At 35.0% G+C, this 21,706-nt stretch overlaps 4 protein-coding genes across 6 annotated transcripts; 1 reads left to right on the forward strand and 3 right to left on the reverse strand.

Annotated features, from left to right (window-relative positions):
- Positions 1 to 371: 371 nt before the first annotated feature.
- LOC113295982 (cytochrome P450 71B9-like) lies at positions 372 to 2,376 on the reverse strand. Its single transcript, XM_026544306.1, has 2 exons — positions 1,415 to 2,376; positions 372 to 1,056 (listed from the first exon to the last, which is right to left on the reverse strand). Exons 1-2 carry the CDS (start codon positions 2,327 to 2,329, stop codon positions 445 to 447), a joined length of 1,527 nt encoding a protein of 508 aa, XP_026400091.1. The 5' UTR covers positions 2,330 to 2,376; the 3' UTR covers positions 372 to 444.
- A 5,865-nt stretch (positions 2,377 to 8,241) lies between these two features.
- Positions 8,242 to 17,958, reverse strand: LOC113295984 (cytochrome P450 71B36-like). 3 transcript variants are annotated; one of them, XM_026544308.1, is made up of 2 exons: positions 16,952 to 17,958; positions 8,242 to 8,996 (listed from the first exon to the last, which is right to left on the reverse strand). In XM_026544308.1, the coding sequence occupies exons 1-2, from the start codon at positions 17,864 to 17,866 to the stop codon at positions 8,832 to 8,834; spliced, it is 1,080 nt and encodes a 359-aa protein (XP_026400093.1). In that variant the 5' UTR covers positions 17,867 to 17,958; the 3' UTR covers positions 8,242 to 8,831. The 3 variants fall into 3 exon arrangements, with proteins under 3 accessions (XP_026400093.1, XP_026400094.1, XP_026400095.1); XM_026544309.1 differs by lacking the exon at positions 8,242 to 8,996 and adding an exon at positions 14,170 to 14,211 and having other exon boundaries at positions 16,952 to 17,957; XM_026544310.1 differs by lacking the exon at positions 8,242 to 8,996 and adding an exon at positions 16,811 to 16,828 and having other exon boundaries at positions 16,952 to 17,956.
- On the reverse strand, positions 8,445 to 8,825 carry LOC113294177 (cytochrome P450 71B13-like). Its single transcript, XM_026542590.1, has one exon. The coding sequence runs from the start codon at positions 8,823 to 8,825 to the stop codon at positions 8,445 to 8,447; it is 381 nt and encodes a 126-aa protein (XP_026398375.1).
- A 2,960-nt stretch (positions 17,959 to 20,918) lies between the features above and the next one.
- LOC113300422 (protein MAIN-LIKE 1-like) lies at positions 20,919 to 21,409 on the forward strand. Its single transcript, XM_026549655.1, has 2 exons — positions 20,919 to 21,240; positions 21,337 to 21,409. Exons 1-2 carry the CDS (start codon positions 20,956 to 20,958, stop codon positions 21,388 to 21,390), a joined length of 339 nt encoding a protein of 112 aa, XP_026405440.1. The 5' UTR covers positions 20,919 to 20,955; the 3' UTR covers positions 21,391 to 21,409.
- Positions 21,410 to 21,706: the final 297 nt, after the last annotated feature.

Genomic DNA, 21,706 nt, shown 5'->3' on the forward strand with positions numbered 1-21,706 from the left:
ATTGATGCAGGGTGGAAATTACTGAGTAAGGGGGGCCCTGGGAACATGAACGCCTGACCTCTAGTGCTGAACTTTTTCTTGGCTACCGATTACGTTCATTATGACAAGTCCATTTCTACTAAACGCATAACAGAGAAAAAATCAACTCAAAAGAATCCAATAATTTGCTAGGCTAAACAATCATGGCTGCTATGGGCCAGTAGAATACGGTAACCCCCATATATCAGCCTTGTAGATAGCGCCATTGATATTGTGGTGCATGTTGAAGCCGTGTACACTAACACAATATTAAACCTAGAAGTGTTATTATTTTTTCTTTGCTTGTCACTCTGGAGTTTTACCAAGTGAGGTGTGAAAAAGGAGAGGCAAAATATAAAAAATATTCATGCATATACATTTAGCACACAAATGTAGTTTTCTCTTATTTAATCAGATTTCTCCCAGTCATACAAACTTGATGGGTACAAGCTTAAGCGGAATTTTCTTATGAATAATAAGGCCTGATAATGATTCCTCCATGCTTATGTCTTCCTTCTTCATTCCTTTTGGTAATTCCCAATCGAAAGCGTACAATACATTAGCAAGGACAAGCTCTGTTAACACGACTGCCATATTCATTCCTGGGCAACCCCTTCTACCTCCCCCAAAAGGTATGTATTCAAAATTTTGGCTTCCAAGATAATCGATGGAACTATCTTTGAATCTCTCTGGGGAAAACTCTTCTGGGTTTTTCCAATATTGTGGACTCCTCCCATTTTCCCATACATTTATTAGAACCCTTGTTTTGGGGTATATGTCGTATCCATTGATCTTACTATGTTCCATGCTTTCTCTTAGAAGCAATGGAGCTGGTGGATGCAACCTCAGAGTTTCTTTAACTACCATTTTTAAGTATTTGAAATTATCAAGGTCTGATTCTTCTACCTTCCCGTTTGATCCCACATAGTTTCTAATCTCTTCTTGAACTTTCTTCATTGCTTTTGGATTTTTAGTCAGTTCTGCCATTGCCCAACTCACTGCTACAGCCGGTGAGTCTACTCCACCAAGAAATACGTTCTGACAAGGTTTATACAGAAAATCATATATGTGTGGCGTAAGATTATGCTAAAACTTTATCACAGAAGAAGAAGAAGAAGAAGAAGATAGTTCTTGTTTTTTCTCTGGTTTTTCTTGTTTTTTTCTTTATGGTTTGGGTCTCCTTAACCCAGCAGGCTGTGTCAAAATTAAGAAAAAAAAAAAGATTATGCTAAAAAAGTAAGCAAGAATCAAAATATGTGCTACAATACTAATTATTATTTTTTGGTAACTAAAACCTGACTGCTAAGTACCATGGCCATAGCTAGAGTTTGTTGATTTCTGAAAACTTTACTCACCGTGCCAAACAAGAAAAAGAGGAAAAAATGGAATTAATTACCATAAGAATTGCTTTGATATGGTCGTGTGTGAGATGAATCGTACTCTGTTGATCCTTCTCTAGCTTAAGAAAAACGTCTATGATGTCTTCATGATCCAGTTTCAGTCTCTCCGGGTTGACATGTTCGTCTATCATTTGTTGAAAAAATTTGTCCAAATCATGGAAGCATTTTTCAGTTTTTCTGTGCATTCCAATGATCCTATCAACAATCCAACCTACCTTCGGAAAGAAGTCGGTCGCCGAGAAACCACTCAAAACAACCACGACTTCCTTAAGAATTGCCGTGAGTGTTCCATCATTAAATTGGTTCCTACTTTGACCAGTTGCGCAACCAAAAGCAACTCTGGAGATTGTTTTGTGCGTAAAACTTGTTAACTCTTCTAAAACATCAACAGGAGTAGTATTTGAAGAATAAGATGATATGGATTCGATCAAAACGCGGACTTCCTCTGCCCTGACTACCTTAAAAGATTGCACCCTTTTTGTACTATAAAGTTCAAGAACACATATTTTTCCAATTTCTCTCCAATAATCTCCATATGGGCAAAAGGCCATATCTTTGTAGTTATACGAAAGACGTTTTGGTCCAGCAAGTTGAGGTCTGGTACAAAACTCAAGATCAAGTGTTTTCAAGATTTGTTGGGCAGCTTCAGCGGAGGAGATTACAATTGTTGGTGCACTGCCAAGTTGTAGTAGCATGACCGGACCATATATTTTTGATAGTTTTGATAGTGCTTGATGAGGAGGTTTTGCAAGTTGATGTAAATTACCAATGATTGGAAGCTTAGGAGGACCAGGTGGGAAGTTGGGTTTATTTCGGTCATTTCTGCCTTTGAATAATGTGATGAGAAAATATACAGGAAGGATAAGTAGAAGAAGTAGTAGAAGGAAATTACAGGGAAGAGTACTCTCCATGTACAAATGAGGTGAGATGATAATCTCTTTTTGTTATGAGTGGTGGCGTTTTAATGTTCTCTTATATATTTCTTATAAAGAGGCATTTGGTATGTGATAACTAGCATAACTATTCAGACATCTCTGTGGATAATGTACGTCATGCTTATTGTGGTGCATGTTGAAGCCGTATACACGATAAGGATGTTACTATTTGCTTGTTGGTAACAATGAGATAGTAGTTACCAAATTTTACACGGGTTACCAAACATCGTAATCGTAGTAGTTCGTAGAGTTTAAAGGGTGGATTTTAGTAACCCTAGGTGGCAGCCTTGTCTTACAGTATGATTATCATGAATGTTAGAATTTTTTTTACTGTTGGTACTTGGTAGACCGTAGACTCAGTCTACATGAACTGAGAAAAAAAGCAGGGATGGACCCTTTAACCTAGCGTAGGGCTAAGTTCATACTTGCGTAGGGCTAAGTTCTACAGGCATCCCCTTTCCCGAGCTCAGAGTAATTACAGGTACACCAGTATTCACCATCTTTATCTCTCTCTCACTCTCATAATAGACTAAGAAGTAGGATAACCCTTTATAACCACACCACAAAAGTGGTGCAGGTATGTCTGTGTACAGACTAAGAATATCCAAAAAAGATTCCCAAAGGTGAAAATCTAGTTGTGAGGCTTGAGGGGCTTATCGGCCCTTAACCTAGGTTAACCCTTTCATGGGTGCGTCCGTACTTCGGGGAAAACGTGATTTTTGTTTTTAATTATACCACAAAGACAGGAATACAGAGACGGGGGAGACTACAAAAAGGTAATTATTAGCACCCCCACATAGGCAACTTGAACTGAAGCCGGCTGCAGGTTGGAAGTATTCGAGACCGTAGGGCCAGAGAGGGACATAAACGTCGGGTCTATAGTGCTGGACCCTTTCTGGACTGCTGGAGCTAACAACAATCGTGCGTTGATTATGACAAGTTGATTTCTAAGAACCATATAGCAGAAAGAAAAAATCATGGATTCCGATGATTTTCTTTAGCTCAGTGATCATTGCTTGCTGCTACTGGTCCAGTAGAATTCTGTGACCCCTAGTTGCAGCCTTATCGACAATGTTATTGCTATTGTGGTGGATGTTAGTAGCATACATAATAATGATCTTACACTTAATATTCGTACAAATTACACAATGATGTTTTGGTGGTGGGTATCAATCAATCTGCTATTGGGAGCTGCCTAGCTCGTCCGGAAAATCAACTTTTTCTTGGGTAAAAAGCTGTCGTTTTATAAACGTTTTCCTTTTCTGGTGTATATGCATCTAAATTTGAACATTCAGCCTTTTTCGGCTGAACACATTTTTCTTATTGGTGAAGAGAGCCTATATGGTCACACCCATGTGATTTGTCCCTCACACTTTCATGATTGATCGAAAGAAATTGATCGATCTCTATCATTTTTCTACTGACTTTTTACAGTACTAGTCTGGAGAGCTTTTAATTATTGTATCTCTGATAACTTTTAAGAAATTTTGAAAAATATCATATAAGATCAAATAATTCTCGGATTGATCGGCAATCATCGAAAGAAATTAAGAATAATGATAATAATTTGTAAAAATATTTTTTTCGGAAAATGGGTCATTTGTCCAAATATTTTTAAAACATGGTTCAAATGGACGAGTAAAAATTAGTATGCGTGAAATGGACACTAAAAAAAATAGCAAGGATGAAATTGGATTCATCCTGACTTAAACTTAAAAAATAGTAAGGATGAAACTGAATGCATCCTGATGTAAATTGAAAATAAGAAAAAATATTTATAAATGGGTAGGATGAAACTGTTTACATCCTGACTATTTTTACATTTTTGTCCATTTAAACAGTATCAAAATCTAAATGTCTTTTTCACCCAGGAATTGTTGATTTTGATCTTTCTAACCAATTTTGTGTATTTTTTTTACAATACTGGTCTAGAGTCTTAGTCGTTATTTTCAAACTATGTCTAACCTTAAGGGGAAAGCATATAAAAATTTGGAGACATATATAAAGTTTTGAAAAAAAAATTATTAATTTTTCTCATTGCATAGAGATGAGAAGTTTTTAAATATTTATCTTCATTTTCGTAAAAAAGGCATTTCCATAGATACCTATTTTTGATCTACTTATGCTTAAGTTCGTGTAAGTATTCTTTATATCGCTGTTTTAAAATCTAACGGTTGATAAAAACATCGGAAACTAATGATCCAACAACTAAGGACAATAATATGTGACTCCGATATATTTTGTGACGAAATTTTTTATAAAATATTCCTAGACTTGATGGTTAAAAGCCGATGTGAGGAAATCTTACGATTATAAAAGATGAAACTCTGATATTTTCTTGCTCACATTAAAAAAGGGAAATCATAATAAATTTTATTTTTCTATGACAATTTTGATCCGTGTTATTCATTTACGTAAATAAACGATTATTGTGGTGCTTTTCCAATTATCATATTTTTTCTCAATCATAATATCATTAGCTTTAGCATTATAAAAACAACCAATTACATTTCTCTTAATATAATATTAAGTTGATGGTGTTGAGCTATTGGTAAAAGATTACGCAGTGATCATTACTGTTCACCAATACAACACCATCTACTAGACTACTACAACTGGAGTGTAAATTGTGTCGTTCTAGCACGAGCATAGCCCATCCCAGCATGCAAATATTTGAGCCCAGTCCAGCATATAACTTAGCCCAGCATGCCCAAGCACATTAATTTTGTGGGTTGGACTGGGCTAGACCGCTATCACAATGCGTTAAGAAAGCACGCCATAATATGCATACTATATAACATGGCACATCAAGTTTTGTGTATATTTCATAAGAAATTTTAGTAAAGTGCCCATACGGGGAAATGTATTTAAGAAAATGCCCACTTTTTTTTTCATAATTAATTTAATGACCATGCCATTACGATTTTACTCTGGCCCCACCATTTTGGTAAAATCTAGTTTATTTTGTCGATTTCTCATCACACGAGATGAGAAAATGGTGGGTGTAATTACAAATATATCCATTGGCCTAGGAAAGGTGAAGTAAATCTTCCGCCGTCCAAGCTTGGCTCAATCAACGAGTGGAGATGAAAATCATTTTTTACCGTCCATGCGATTAATCGACGGCTGAAGATTAAATTTAACAGATCCTTACACGTACTCAAGGAAAACTCTTATTATCATTTAAGAAAAGTTTTAGGGTTTGGGTTCTTATGTTTCTTTCCGCTTCTTCCTTTCTGCATCATTCATCTCCTTGGTTTTTCCATTCCCTTCCTTCTACCGCTTCATTAAAATAATCCCATAATAGGATAACGTCTGTATGTGTGTACATGAGATTTTTAGGGTTTGATATAAATTGGCAGTAGATGGATCCAATTAGTGGAGCTTAATTTGCTGAAGAAGATGGAGATGCAGATTAAGAAGATGATGGTGGTGCTTTGCTGAAGACGATGGAGATACAAATTAAGAAGACGATGGATCTGTTGTTGTGACAGAAGTGATGATTGAAATCGAGATTCATATGGGTTCAAATTGTTGCAGTTGGTGGTGAAGATGAAACTGATGTTGTTCGATCTAGGTTAGAGAAATAAAGAGAAGATGGTTCTGATATCACTGATTCTGTTCATGGAATTGAAGATGGGTTTTACTCGATTTGAGTTTTAACCCAAATATTTGTTAGATATTGAGATGATTTCACAGTTGATGATGAATTCTAGGTTGGGTTGTTCTTGATGTTGAGAATGAAACGAAGACTGATAAGAAAGAAGTTGAGGTCCCAGATGAAATTGGTATTCAGTGAATGTTTACAGGGATTTGAAGTTGTGTGTTCTGGCCATAAAGAAATCGAAATGGATTCTGGTGATGGGTTATCGAGTTTGGTGATACACAGAGTCTGTGAATGCAGCAAGATGGGTGATACAAAGAGTTTGATGCAACAAGATGGGTTCGATTTACACATTCATCCAAGTGTAAATATAATCTCTTTCGTTTTATATGAAATTTTTCACACGAATCTCATGTTGAAGTAACTTATATTATATATTTTACATGTTTGATTGTAAAAAATTTAGTCAAATTGATGAAATTTGATTTTTAGGGTTCATTAATTTGGGGCTTTGGTGTAAAATCATGTAATTAAGTTTTTGAATGGTTTGTAATAGATATAGAGATATCAAATACATATTACTGATTTAAAAATCTTAATAGCAACAATTGTGGTTTAGTTGGTGAAATTTGATTTTTAGGGTTCATAAATTCGGGGATTTGTTGGGTTCAGGTGTTCAGCTGGCAAAGAAGAAGATGACTTATTTTCTTTCCGCACAGATGTAGCTTCAGAACAGTAGAAGCACTGAGTTGTATCAAAATCGGTACTTAGTCAAGAGTTGAGTTGACAATGACTGACTCATTGTTCCATTACCGATTCAAACGATCCAAGGGCTACAATGTCTTTTGACATTACCTATTTAGTGCCAGCCGTCCACTAACGACCGTTAGTCGTTTTTTCAATAAAACGGGACGGAAAAGGTCAATCCATGGCCATTAAATTAGATATGAAAAAAACATGGGCATTTTCTTAAATGCATTTCCCCACATGGACACTTCATTGAAAATTCCTATTTCATAAAAAAGTTTTTGTTCTAGTGAATTTTTGACATGTTGTCATCGCCATGTGGGCTTATTTTTATAACAACACATATCTAAATATTTGGAAACAAAAAATAAATATGTCTGGCACAGCACGACACAACACGTTTATTTTTCTGGCACAACACAACACGCCGTCTAGCACGGCACAAAAAGGCACGCCTAAATATCCGGCACAGCACTACACGACACGCAGCACGCTAAGCACGTGACATCGTGGCTGGGTTGTACTGGGCATACATGTTTTACACCTCTAACTACAACTACCGTTAGGGAAAATCGCCATTAACATTGTTGTTTCCTCCACTACTCACCAACATTATTGCGATTTCATCTATAAGCATCCCAACACAGTCACAACCACAACTAAGGTCTGCTGGTGCAATTTGCCTAGTCTATTGCTTTCTCTATCCCAGTTTAGGGTTTATTTTTTTGTCCCCAAATGTAAGGTAATGATATTTTCATGTTCTTTTATATTACTGATATTTTTCCATAAACTTTTAATTTTCTCTCTCTACAAATGCATTTGCCAATACCAATGAACGTTATCTTTCATATATTTTATCAGAATTTGCAATTTCACATACCAATGCCTGACTGTTATCTTATGCATGGATGCTTATGATAGCAATCTACAACTGAAACATTCCACAATTGTACAAGTACTTTTAATGTAGGATATTATTAAAAATTAGTGACTAAAAACTATGGAGTTTAAATATTGTAGGAAGGTTATATCTTGAAAAAAAATTAATTTCTCACATTTTTCTTAATCTGCATTTATTAAATTGAGCGGGAGGGATGCGAGTTGTGTGAGATACATTTACTATTTTGGGACCCTTACTACATTTTTACATATACGAATCAATAGATTGTTCTACTTCAAAAGAGAGAAAAAAAATCAACGGATTTCTTGATTACTTTTCATTAATTTTTAATTTATATTTTTTCCCTTGTATATAACGAAATGTCGTTTTCTAAATGCTCGCCCCAAGCCTTTAAATTGTTAGGATGACCGTGATTATTAATTATCGATGAGACATTTATTATAAAAAGTTAATAAAAATATTTCTTATAAAAAATTAATGTGATAACAATGATATGATAACCAAATTACAAATCTATAATATAATCATAACCAGATTAAGAATCTTACTTTCCTTTTCAACATTTAATGATAAACATTACTTATATAGACAACCACAACCATAAATACATCTTTTACAAGAGAAAAGATGACCAGTAAGTTATTCAGTTTTACTTAGAAAAAATTATTTTATAATATAAAATAAAATATAAGAAGCAACCCATTAATATCTATACTTAGTTCACAATAACCCATGCAACATCATGCATTTAACATAAAATTATATTTTCAAATTAATAATCATATTTTCTTACCACATGCTAGCTTGATGGGTAAAAGCTCTAGGGGGTATCTAGTACCTCACAATCCTTCCATATTCAAGTCTTCTGCATTCAATCCTTCTGGCAAGTCCCAATCGAAAGTGTACAACATATGGGCAAGGACAAGCTCTGTTAACACAATGCCCATATTCAATCCTGGGCAAATCCTTCTACCTCCCCCAAAAGGTTTGTATTCGAAATTTTGATTTTCGGCGAGAGAAAATGAGTTATCTTTAAATCTCTCTGGCAAGAATTCCTCTGGATTTTTCCAATATTTTGGATTTCTCGCCAACGCCCATGTATTTATTAGGACCCATGTCTTGGGGTATATGTCGTAACCATCAATTTTACTGTATTTTATGCTTTCTCTTGCAAGCAATGGAAGTGTTGGATGCAACCTTAGAGTTTCTTTAACAACCATTTTTAATTATTGAAAATTATCAAGGTCTGATTCTTCTACCTTTCCTTTGGATCCCATAAAGCTTCTAATCTCCTCTTGAACTTTCTTCTTTGCTTTGGGATTTCTAGCCAGTTCTGCCATTACCCAAGTCATTACACCAGCTGCTATGTCTACTCCACCAAGATATACATTCTGGCAGTTTTAAACAAATTCTAGTATATTTATTAGAATTCATAAGTTGATGATAAAAATAAAGAAACAAGAAAGAAAAAGACTATACAATATCATGTTAAATATTTTACAAATAAAAAAGAAATGTTAGAAATTAAGGTTTTTCTTTGATAAGTCATAAGATTATATTAATAACTTCACAAGAATTACAAGAGATGAAAGAAACTTATCGGGTTCTTAAAACATGCTTTTTAAAACATCAATGCTCTTTTAATAAAAGTATCCCAATTTTAGCTCTAGCTCTAGCAGCTAGATCGCTGACACTTGAGTAACAAAAATTCATTTAAAACTATGTTTTCGTGGCTGTAAAAGATCATGAGAGTTGCTGCTCTTCGAAATCAACTAGCAATTAAATCTATTTGTAATAATTTTATAGTCATGTTTTAACCCCTAAGGATTTCTATACTAAGTTATTCAAATTATAAGGATTAATACCTAGATTGTTAATTTGATCGTCAAAAAAAAAAAAACAGTCTGACCAATTAGGTTATCTCCTTCTATAAAAATCTAAGTTTATGATTCTATTAAGTAATTACGTTACCGTTTTTACTCCATTATATTTCACCCTTTATCGTTTTCTTTATGAAAATATTGAAGGAATAAAAGTGTAACCACTGCTAAAGATATAATCATTTTTAAATTCATATCTTTATCAACATCCTAGTAAATTACATTTATTTTCTTCTGAAACTGATTTTCTTTTTTATGATTTATAAATTATTATTTTTTTTTGTAAAATTGAAATAGGTATTTGCAATATCTTTATACTCGTACAAGTCTCACCATAAAATTAGAAAGTTGAAGCGTGAGTTGGAAATTGGAATCGTTTTTCTTCAGAAATGTCTTGGCTAAGTCAACCTAAATCAGTAAACTTTTGAAGTGAAAAATTAATTATTACCTAAAAGGATTAGACGAAAAGAAAGATGTCAACTTTGGGACCTCATGGTTATATGGAATAGTTATAAACCGTTGTTCCATATTCTTATTCGATGATACATAATGATTTCTACGTCAATTTTGGAACCCCATTTTGTATGGAACAGTTACAAACCATCGTTCCATGAACTAGGAACTATTATTTTATAGTTGATGATTGATAAGTAATGAAACAAAATTGAAATATTTAAAAGTAAAATGAAGAACCCCTATATACATATACTTTTTTTATAATGGCTAAACCGTCCTTTTATTTTTAGTATATTGATTTTCATATTTTCAAAATTTTCAAATTTGTTATTTTTTAAATGGTTATTCAAGTTTTCATTTCATAATCAACATGGAAAAATGAAAAATACATGTTGATTCTAGACTGTCGGCATGGATATAGAAGATCATGCCGACTTTTGTAGTGTTTTTTTCCGGAAAAATCACAATTGATCGTGCCGATCATATCCATATTTTTAGGTTGCAGCCTGCATGGTCATTTTTGTCGATACCGTTATATATGATCGGTATTTGTTCATGTAAAAAATACTGTGCCGATTGCTTTTGATGAAAAACACCATCAACTTCCGACATGGTATTCAAGAAATACATAATACCAACTATATACTGTCGTCATGATATATCAGTTATGCATGCCATGCCGCCTTCTGACGATGTCGTAAAAAAGATTAAAAAACGCAGAAAGGATTTTCTTTTTAAAATAATTTAATAACATATGCAGGGATAACTTGGACTTTTATATACTCCCTCCGTACCTATCATATAAGCGAAATTTTCATTTTTCCTCGTACCATTATATAGGCGGAGTCCAAATTTGAAAACGATATTTTACTTTTATCACCCCTGTTTATTTGCTTGGGAATCATCACAGTTGAATATATGTCTCTAAAATTGGGAATATAATTAAGGGTAAAACAGGAAAAAACATAGAAATGTATAAAATCAAAAAAGTTTCTTAATCTAAGAGAATTGGTCCCTCCGTCTATATATATGTGGTAGGGATGGAATAGTTTTCTGACATCCCTCGCAACATACCCGGAATAGGAATAAAATTTATCCAGTTTCCATATCTCTCCAGTCGTGGGTTCCTAAATAACTGGGTGTGAATACCAAAGTCTGGTTCAGGATGAAGCCTAGTAATTAAAGCAGCTTAACTGGGTTAGGCTCAGAGAACCTTTGACAAAAGGATTACTACTACCTTACCTAATTAATGTTGGAAAACGATTAATAAATTTTTTTTCTTAAAGTTTTAATAAAAAATTATAATTTATTGTTTTATTTTGTGAATGAAACTTTTTAGTCCCACATTGTGGAGCTTCCAATTTTTAGTAGTTTTAAGAAACTATATAAACCTTTTAGTCCCACATCGGGGAGTTTTTCTTCTTAAGTTGTATTTGTCAATTATATAAACAAATTCACTACTTTTGTAAAATCTATGGGAAAGTGGTTGCTCTATATTTAGAGGGACCCCTAAGGGGAAAAACATTTTATATTTTTTCTCAAGTGTTCGAGATTTTCCTTTATGGTTTTTTCGGAGTTGCCAAGCTCAAGTTGAGCATCTACTACATATGGTAGTAGTAGGTGTAGTAGGGTGTTTTATCCTGGAGATATCCGTCCTGTGTAGCCGGGCGCTAATGTCTTAAGGGTAACGTATTGAACACGTGACTCACTCTGTTTTTTTCCAAAGTTTTTCCTTGTTGCTGTTGCGGAGATATGGGGAGCTCGTCCGTTTCATCAAATCGATCACTTCCATTATAAAGGATCTAAGTATCAATAACTTTTGCTTATTTGATTTTTCCTTGTTTTTGATTATTGCACCCAACAATCTTAAGACATTAAAATTTGTAATAATCGAAAATGGTTGGTTGGTTTGTGAATCATGGATGTTAATTGTGGAGTGAAAAACAAAAACGAATTTTTGGTCAACTGTAGAGTTTCGAGTTTATCTCTTAACCTAGAAGGTATTTCGATGAACCTTTTTGACACAACGTAGTAGATATCCTGATAGTAACCCACGTAAATTTTGGAGTTGTAAAAGTATTTTTTTGATATTTTACAAAACTGAGAAACGTTCCTGAAAAATTTTGATGGGCAGAATTTTTTTGTTAACTAAAGTAGTTTTTATGGGGTAACCATGAATTTTTTGATATGGTGGTTCAAACGAAGTTTATAAATCTAGATATTATCTTAAAAACTCATATTTTATCTGAACTAAGGTTTGTGAGATATGATGTATTAGGTGATTGGGAAATTACCGTGTCCGTGGTCAGAGTATAAACGAAGTTTGTGACATGAAATTGAAAAGGAACATGGCTACCAGGCGCATGTGGATGAACACAAGTCTTCCAAAGCTGACAAAGGAGAGAACATCAAACACAACTCTAAGCATAGTATTCAAAAGAAAGGTATGTTTCGTAAAACTGAATCCAGCATTACTTTAATTAAGGGTGATTGTTATGTTTGTAAAATTCCTGGCCATAGGGCAGTAAAGTGTAGACAACATAAAACCTTAATAAGTAGAAAATTAATGCTAATTTAGTTGAAACAAATTAAAACGAGTTCATTGACATGATGTTGGAAGTTATTTTAATAACCAATGTGAGAGACTGGTGGGTGGACTCTGGAGCCACTAAGTATGTTTGTTGAAACAGAGACCTGTTCACCTCTTATCAGAGGATAAGGGATGTCGAGAAACTCTATCTGAGTAACTCATCTGCAACAGAGGTTGCATAAAAGGGAAAGGTCGAGCATAAGCTCATATCTGTATATTCTTACACTGAATGAAGTTTTCATGTTCCGAGCATATGAATAAATCTTGTATCTTGTTCTCTTGAAGATGGTAAAAGATTGAAGATCTTAATTAAATGTGGAAAACTTGTTATAACTAAGGGTATTGATTGTTTAGGCAACAGTTATAGCACTTAGGGTCTATATAAGTTTAAAGGAAAATCTGATGAAGTGAACATAATTGATTCTTGTGCTTTCTTTTGTGTGTCTTTGAATGTTTTGCATGGTAGACTTGGAACCGTAAAATTATAAGTCAATGCATAAACTGCCTAGCATAGACTTCGTACCCAAACTTAGTTTGGATCTTGAACACAAAAGTGAAATGAATTTGCAATAAAATCTTTTAGCACAAATGTTCATAGTAATTCTAATCCCTTAGAATTAATTCAATTAGGCCTAGTTGACATGAGCTCAACCCAAAAACACTATGGTAAAAGATGGTTCATAACTTCCGTAGATGATTTTACGAGGTACTATCTTGTATACTTGCTTAGGGATAAGGATGATGCCTTAGAAGCCTTAAGATGTATAAACTTGAAGTTGAAAACCAATTAGAATCCTTGAACATAATAATTGTATTCTTAAGGAGATAATAATTGCCATGTTGATTAGTTCAGGATTATCTCGGGATTGTGGGAGGAGGCAGTCCTCTTACCTAGTATATCCTGAATATAGTACCCTTAAGGATCAGATGAAACTCCATATGATTTACGGAAAGGTAGATGACCTTCTTATGAATATGTCAAAGTGTGGGGGTGTTTGACTAAGATTGTCATTCCTCTTCCTAGAAGAACTAGATAGAAACCAAAAATGGTGATTGTGTCTTCATATAAGGTATGCTGAGTATACTTCTACATATAGATTATTGGTTGTGTGTTCTGATTTTTCATACTTTTGGTGTGATTTTTCTGACTTTGTTGTGAATACTATTACATAATCTAGGGATGCTGAGTTCTTTGAACATGTTTATTCTTAAACTTGTACCTCATTAGAGATGTGTTGTTGATCCCCTAGATTTATTTTCAAATAGTCAGAACTTATCTTAAAGGAAGATGAAGTTAAGGTTGAGCCTAAGAGAAGTAAAACAATTAGACTTGAGACTTCTTATGAAGCCAACTTCATGACATGCCTAGGTAGTATAAGCCCTGGACTTGTAAAGAAGCCTTGATATCTACTGAAACCCCATTCTGGTAAGAAGCTTCATTTAGTGAAATGGACTCAGTCCGTCGGAACCTGACTTGGGAGGTTTATAGTTTACCTCCAGAGAGTAAGACCATGAGATGTAAATGAGTCTTTAAGAGGAAACATTAGGTATATGGAACTGTAGAAAAATATTATGCTAAGTTGGTAGCTAAAGGCTATAAACTAAAAGAAGGTGTATATTTCCTTGATTCTTATTCACATGTGACGAGATTTACTTCCGTTGAGATGCTAATTGTTATTGCTGTCATAAACAAATTAGAGATACGTCAGATGGATGTTAAGACAGCTTTTCTAAAATCGTGAATTAGATAAAGGAATTTACATAGACCAACCTGAGGACTTTGTAGTGAAAGGTTATGATGACAAAGTTTGTAAGTTGAACAAAATTTTGTATGGTTTATAAAATAAGCACGTAAACAGTGACATGGAAAATTTGATCATGTGATAATGTGTAGTGGATTTAAGTTAATGAATCTGACAAGTATATTTACAAGTAACTTGTTAAGGATGCCTGTGTGATTGTATGCTTGTATGTTGATGATATGCTTATACTTGATACGAACATTGATGTGATTAATTCCACTAAAAACATGTGTTGAATGAGAACGTTGACTTGAAAGACTTAGGCCCTGTTGATGTAATCTTAGGTATGAGGATTAGAAAATAATCTAACATATGTAGTCTTAGTCATTCTCAATATTTTGAATTTGTGCTTAAGAGATACAATCAGTTTGATTGTAAGCCTGCTTGTACTCCGTACGATTATTCTTGTAGACTCAAGAAAAAAGGGTAATGGAGTATCTTAACTTGAATACTCAAGAGTTATAGGATGTCTGATGAATTTATTGAACTGTAAGAGTCCAGACATTGCCTATATTGTGAGTAAGTTAAGTAGATATAATTGTAGTCCAGAGCAATAGCATTCAGATGCACTGAGTAGAGTATTATGGTACCTAAAATACTCTATTACCTTTTATTTGATTTATCAAAGGTATCTTGCTGTCCTTGAGGGACTTTGTGATGTAAACTGGATAGTTGACTCAGAGGAGTCTAAGTCTACGAGTGGATATGTTTCACTCTAGCATCAGGGTTTGTTTTTGGAAGATTTACAAAAAAACATATATTGCTCAATTCATTATGGAATATGAGAGTATTGAGTTAGATAAATCACGAGAGGGAGCTGAGTGCCTAAGATGCTTTTTAGAAGACATTCCTCTCTGGCATAGGCCTGTGCTAGCTATATCTATATACTGTGTTATCCAAGCTATAATATCTAAAGCTAAAAATAACTAATCTCAATTGGCGTTATTTCCATTGATTGGATAAAGTCCAAGGAGAATATCGCGCAATCTTTGACGAAAGGTTTATCCCAAGAGATAGTTAGAAATGCATCGAGGGGGAAGGGGCTTAATCTCATAAATTAAACTTTCATGAAGGATACTCAACCTTGCTGACTGGAGATCCCAAGATCAAGGTTTCGAACGAGACAACTAATTTGTGGTGTGTAAAGGTAAACACTATCAGAGAATTTTATTCTCTGTCCCTTCCCTATGGTGTAGACGTGATAGTGTGACTGCATGTGAAGGATGATTTTTAAGAAGTCTTAATGAGTTCTATAGTTTCAATTTAAGATTGAAGTGGGGTGTAGCAGTAACACTCTTTATGGAAACTCACCTATATAAATGAGGAAGTGGGCCGCTTCCTATGAGAATATGAGCTTTGATTCTCTAGAGCATTATGAGAAACAGGATATGTCCAGGGCCAAATTGGACAAAACGGCACGAGCTTGGCAGCAATCTTGGAGATATCACTCGTGGTTGCTATCACGAATTACATCAAATTCTAGCAGTTCAAGACATAGTTCACTGTCTTAGCAAGTAATTCCGGTAATATCTCACTAAGCAAAGGTTCAAGACCTCATGGACACCTCTGCCTAAAATGTTATTTCCTGCGTTTTTTATGTGATTTTCGTTTTGATGGTTTTGTTATTACTGGAACTTAGGACCTAAAGGTCACTAAGGGTTCACTAGTTCATGCTTTTGCACTTTGGTGAAAGATACCTATTGTATGACCATGTGAGAACTAAAGATGAAAGCTCTCAATACTATTATGATTTATGCAATCCATAGTATGACCCTGGGGTCAACACACTTTTGTGTGAGGGAGAGGACGTAGAAATGACTAGTATGATTACAACACTTGCACGATCAGTCTGTTTGGATCGTGAGGTTGGGATGTTGATTTACCAAGATCTATATGTGTTTTCATGTTTTATTGAGTTTTCATTCATGTGGGGGATTGTTGGAAAACGATTAATAATTTTTTTTTTTAAAGTTTTAATAAAAAATTATAATTTATTGTTTTCTTTTGTGAATGAAACTTTTTAGTCCCACATTGTGGAGTTTCCAATTTTTAGTAGTTTTAACAAACTATACAAACCTTTTAGTCCCACATCGGGGAGTTTTTCTTCTTAAGTTGTATTTTTCAATTATATAAACAAATTCACTACTTTTGTAAAATCTATGGGAAAGGGGTTGCTCTATATTTAGAGGGACCCCTAAGGGAAAAAACATTTTATATTGTTTTCTCAAGTGTTCGAGATTTTCCTTTATGGTTTTTTCGGAGTCTCCAAGCTCAAGTTGAGCATCTACTACATATTCTAGTAGTAGGTGTAGTAGGGTGTTTTATCCTGGAGATATCCGTCCTGTGAGGGCTATAGCATCACTCTTGAGTGTAGCCAGGCGCTAATGTCTTAAGGGCAACGTATTGAACACGTGACTCACTCTGTTTTTTCCAAAGTTTTGCCTTGTTGCTGTTGCGGAGATATAGGGAGTTCGTCCATTTCATCAAATCGATCACTTCCATTATAAATGAGCTAAGTATCAATAACTTTTGCTTATTTGATTTTTCCTTATTTTTGATTATTGCACCCAACAATTAATTACAGAGATAAATTAAAGAGAAAGAGTAAAGGAAATTACCAGAACTACTGCTTTGATATGATTGTTAGTGAGACGAAATGTACTCGTGTGAGCCTTTTTTAGTTTAAGCAAAACGTCTATGATATCTTCGTGCTCCAGTTTCAGTGCCTGCGGATTGTCATGTTCGTCTATGACTTGTTGCAAAAACATATCCAAATAACGAAAGCATGTTTCTGTTCTACGATGGATTCCAGTGATCCTATCAATAATCCAACTTAACTTGGGAAAAAAGTCGGATGCCGATAAACTAGTCAAAAAGGTAACTTCATCAAGAACTTGTGTAAGTCTTCCATTATCAAATATATTCTTACTTTGACCGTCTGTGCTACCAAAAGCAACTCTACATATTGTTTGGTGCGCAAAACTTGTTAACTTTTCGTAAACGTTAACAGGACTATTATTTGAAGAAGAAGATAATATGGATTTAATCAAAACATCAACTTCCTCAGCCCTGACTGCCTTAAAAGATTGCACCCTTTTCGCTCTCAAAAGTTCAAGAGCACATATTTTCCGAATCTCTCTCCAATACTCTCCATGAGGTGTTAAAGCGGTGTCTACATAATTATAGGAAAGACGTCTTCGTCCAGCAAATTGAATTCTATAACAAAACTCAAGATCAAGTGTTTTCATTACTTGTTCGGCAGCTTCAACAGAGGAGATTACGACTGTTGGCACACGACCATATTTTAGACGCATGACTGGACCATATATTTTAGATAGTTGTGACAGTGTTTGATAAGGCTGTTTTGCCGTAAGTTGATGTAAATTACCAATGATAGGAAGCTCAGGAGGACCAGGTGGGAAGTTGGGTTTGTTTTGAACATTTCTGCCTTGGAATAGTGTGATGAAAAAATAGAGAGGAAGTAGAAGCACAGGAAGAAGTAGAAGGAAATTATGAAGAAGAGTATTCTCCATGTTGAAATGAGGTGTGAGATTAATTATGATCTCATTTGTTGCGAGTGATGGTGTTTTAAATGTTCATATATATAGGCACATCTAGTACATGATAACTAGCATAACTATTCAGACGATTAAACTGAATGTACATCCAGTTTATTGCAAAAAAAAATTCTTTCTTTTTTTGCTCGGTCTTTGGAAGTTCATTTTCTGTAAATATTCATGACAGCCCGTTCGGTTGGGAGAATTAGAATTCTAGGAATTTAAGTATGGAGTAATCCAATTCTTGGAATTTGATTCCAATCCAAAAAATTTATGTTCCGTTGAGGTAATTCAATTACCTTTGTTTTTATCCCGGAATCCAGTTCCATTGCATCATTGGACCAATGCAATGGAAAATATCATTTTGAAGGAAATTGGATTCCTAGAAATTAAAATTTCCAATTACATAGAATTCATTTGCCTCGTTCGGTTCAAGAAATTGGACGCATTCCCTAGAAATTGGATTCCAAAGAATACAATTCCTTATAACGAACGGGATGTAAGTTCTTTCTGGAAAATGTGATTTTGTTTTTTCTCTCTTCGATTACACCACCATGATCGTACAAGTATAATAAACACCCCCACTGCCCCACTTAGGCAACTTGAAGTAGGCTGGTGAACGTCTAGATTTTTCGTAAACCACATAACCGAGGAAAAATAATTCATGGAATCCGATGATTTTTTGTTTTTTTTTGGTACAAAGTACAATGATCCTTACCAAAACTCATGGTCTGTCGGAATAATACAACCTAATTGCTTGTCTTGAAATAATGCTACGTTTCCATATCACCCCTTAATTCGGCCTGAAAAATAATTAGGGGCCTCATCCAATCTATACCCACACCAAAAAGTATATGAGGCTTCCAAAATGATGGTGAAAATACCATTTTATCCTTCTCTAATAACTAACCCTCAGATCTTATTAACACTTAAGAGAGGCTCCCATTTTCTTTTCAATCAAAATTCTTCTTCTTCTTCTCCTCCCCCCCTCTCTTTGGTCGTCCATCTTCTCCATTAACGACTGGAGAAATTTTTTTTCTTCAACCGATTCATCGCATAATCGTCGATTAACTTTAATCGACAATTAACTTCTTCTGCAAACATGGCTCGTACAAAACAGACCGTTAGAAAGGAAAATCAAATCCCTAATCTCGTAGATTCCGTTAATGCAGCGAAGGCGTATTCGAGACTCAGGAATAAATCAAATCAGTCGGAGAAATCAACAACCGGAGAAGGAAATGGCTCCAATCAGAAGGTATGTCCACTAAAACCCCCAACTCTAACTTGGGTTTGAGTTTAATTTGATGTTCTACTGAAAAATTAGGGTTTGAATCGGAAAAATTGGATTCTCAAAAATCGAGTCGTTAATCACGAGGCTTGTTTTCTTAACGATTTTTCTTCTGCATGTTGGAATTTTGAGAAATCGTCAACCATTAGGGTGGCGGAGAAAACGATCCCTGGTGTAGTTAAAAAAATTTTAGGTTAGAATCGTTAACCATTTTTTTTTTCTTAATGATTTTTGATCTGCATGTTAAGTTCATCAAAAATCGTAACCATTAGTAATAGGTGAAAACGACTCTAGTGTGGTTGTGTGCTAGAGCATCTAGTCGTTAATCATATAAGTTAAATCTTTCCGATTGTTTAGACGACCATTTGTATTCATTAACGATTATATGATATGCCAAACCACCACTCTGTCCCAAATAATGAAATAGTCGTTAAGGAAAAATGCTTGAATCGGCAAGAATAAATTGATAATCGTTAACGAAGTACATGTGGTCGTTAGTATTTCTAAGGGTCGTTTATTTTAAGATATTTTTCTGACGACCCTTTGATATTTTGTTGTCTTTGGCCTATAGTAGCAAGAATAAAAAAAGATAAGCTTTCCATAGTAACTCATACATCCAGACCTCCCCGCAACGAAAAATACCTAAATGCTGGTCTATTACGAGGAAAAACACCGAGTGAGTAACCTTAATTATCCGCGAACCCAGAGACCCATGTGATGAATCGTCTGAATCGTCGGCTTCATCCTGTCCTGATGTATCTGCAACTGGAAGCGACGAAGAAGAAGTCGCAGAACATGAAGAAATTCCTTTATGAGGTGAATATGCTGCTTATGATATATGATGATGATGGTGGTAATGATGGTTGTAATGGTGGTAATCGTGGTAATGAGGAGAAAGAGATTGAGGAAGAGGAGGATGAAGATAATGATGATGATGCGAATGGTAATGATGGAAATGGTTGTGGTAGCGATGATGAAGAGGGGGATGAGGATGATGGAAATGGTAATGAAAGAAATGATGGTGGTAGTGATGATGATGATGATGAGGAGGAGATTCAGGAGGTTGAGGAGGATGCGGCGCAGCCACAGCCGAAGGAGAAAGTCCCAATCGCACTCAGCGCACGACACCTTCCACCCAAGAGTTTGCAGCTTACTCTTCTTAGCAATGAGAAAGCCATAGGTGAACCTAAATACGACGGAAAAGTTCTATTTGGATATGCTAGCTCATGGGCCCGTACCATCAATGAGACAATTGTAACATTCTCAACTTTGCTTTTCATATGATATATTGATATTCAATTTCTTATGTTTAATTTATATTTGTTTGTATTTTGTAGGATCATGAGAATGCCACGCGTCTTTTTAGACACCAATTTTCTTATACAAAAATTGAAAAAATGGCCGCTAGAATGTGAATGTGCAAGAGTAAGAGAGATTGTTGAAAACTCAGATTTGTATTCTGCCATTCAGAACTCCGTGATTGCGTATGACAAGGCTGCGGTATCATGTTTTTGTGAGAGGTTTTACGGAGAAGTCGATGCATTTCAATTCCCTTTTGGCGAGATGGCATTGATTCCTAAAGATGCAGAACAAATTATAGGATTGCAGGTTGAAGGTAAATCCACGGGTGACAAGTTCACGAAAAACCTAGATTGGAAAAAAAATATATGAATTGACGCAGAAGTTGTTTGGATGGGATGAAAAGACGACGCTTGGCATTTTTGTGAAGGGAAAGAATTACCCAAAAAAAGAGTTTAAACTTAAAACCATTAGAAAGATGTATGCGGGGTCACTTGAGAAAGACAGAGACAATAAAATACTCTATGATTTGGAAGTTCGTGCGACGGAAGTCGCATACCTGTTGTATGTCCTTGCTTCGGTTACATTTCCCGATAGCAAAGGAAACAGAGTCATCGTCCCCCTTCTTCAACTTTTGGATCCCTTCGACGAGGTGAGTAGGTATTCGTGGGGGACTGCCGTAGTAGCACATTTGAACGCTCAGCTAGCAAAGGCATCCCAGGAACGAACTTCTCAAATGAACGGGAATTTGGCTTTACTTCAGGTAATTTGAGTTATTAAACTTGTTCGTTGTTTGTAATATTTGTTGTTCTATATTTTTAGATTTAACTTTTTTTTTATTGTTTTGATGCTGTTTTAGGTGTGGATTTACGAGCATTTCCCTTCATTGATCAAAAACGATGAAGATGTCTGATTAGAGACAACATGGAACAATACTAAACCAAGAGGAACCCGATACAAGTACAATGGAATTCAGGATAAGGAGGAAACACAGAAGTTGAAGTTGTTAGCCATACGCCGAAAATTGGACAATATGACAGCCAAAGAGATAAACTTTGATCCGTACAAGGAAGATAGAGTAGGAGGAATCCAAAATCTCGGATATTACCATGGCCCTCTGTTTTACCCTTATGCATATTCAATGTACAATCCGATTAGAGTAATGCGTCATGTTGGGTATATTCAAGATTCACCTGATGAGGATTATGTACCACCATTCAACTATAAAT

This window comes from Papaver somniferum, chromosome 7 (assembly GCF_003573695.1).
Source record: "Papaver somniferum cultivar HN1 chromosome 7, ASM357369v1, whole genome shotgun sequence".
NCBI classification, from domain to species: domain Eukaryota; kingdom Viridiplantae; phylum Streptophyta; class Magnoliopsida; order Ranunculales; family Papaveraceae; genus Papaver; species Papaver somniferum.

What these genes read in the sequence shown, in the direction of transcription:
- LOC113295982 (XM_026544306.1), bottom strand. Translation starts at nt 2,329, where the DNA reads ATGGAGAGTACTCTTCCCTGTAATTTCCTTCTACTACTTCTTCTACTT. An exon ending in ATATCAAAGCAATTCTTATG is followed by an intron (nt 1,057 to 1,414) that starts GTAATTAATTCC and finishes AAACCTTGTCAG; the next exon opens with AACGTATTTCTTGGTGGAGT.
- LOC113294177 (XM_026542590.1), bottom strand. Translation starts at nt 8,825, where the DNA reads ATGGTTGTTAAAGAAACTCTAAGGTTGCATCCAACACTTCCATTGCTT.
- LOC113295984 (XM_026544308.1), bottom strand. Translation starts at nt 17,866, where the DNA reads ATGGAGAATACTCTTCTTCATAATTTCCTTCTACTTCTTCCTGTGCTT. An exon ending in ATATCAAAGCAGTAGTTCTG is followed by an intron (nt 8,997 to 16,951) that starts GTAATTTCCTTT and finishes TAAAACTGCCAG; the next exon opens with AATGTATATCTTGGTGGAGT.
- LOC113300422 (XM_026549655.1), top strand. Translation starts at nt 20,956, where the DNA reads ATGTATGCGGGGTCACTTGAGAAAGACAGAGACAATAAAATACTCTAT. An exon ending in GGAATTTGGCTTTACTTCAG is followed by an intron (nt 21,241 to 21,336) that starts GTAATTTGAGTT and finishes ATGCTGTTTTAG; the next exon opens with GTGTGGATTTACGAGCATTT.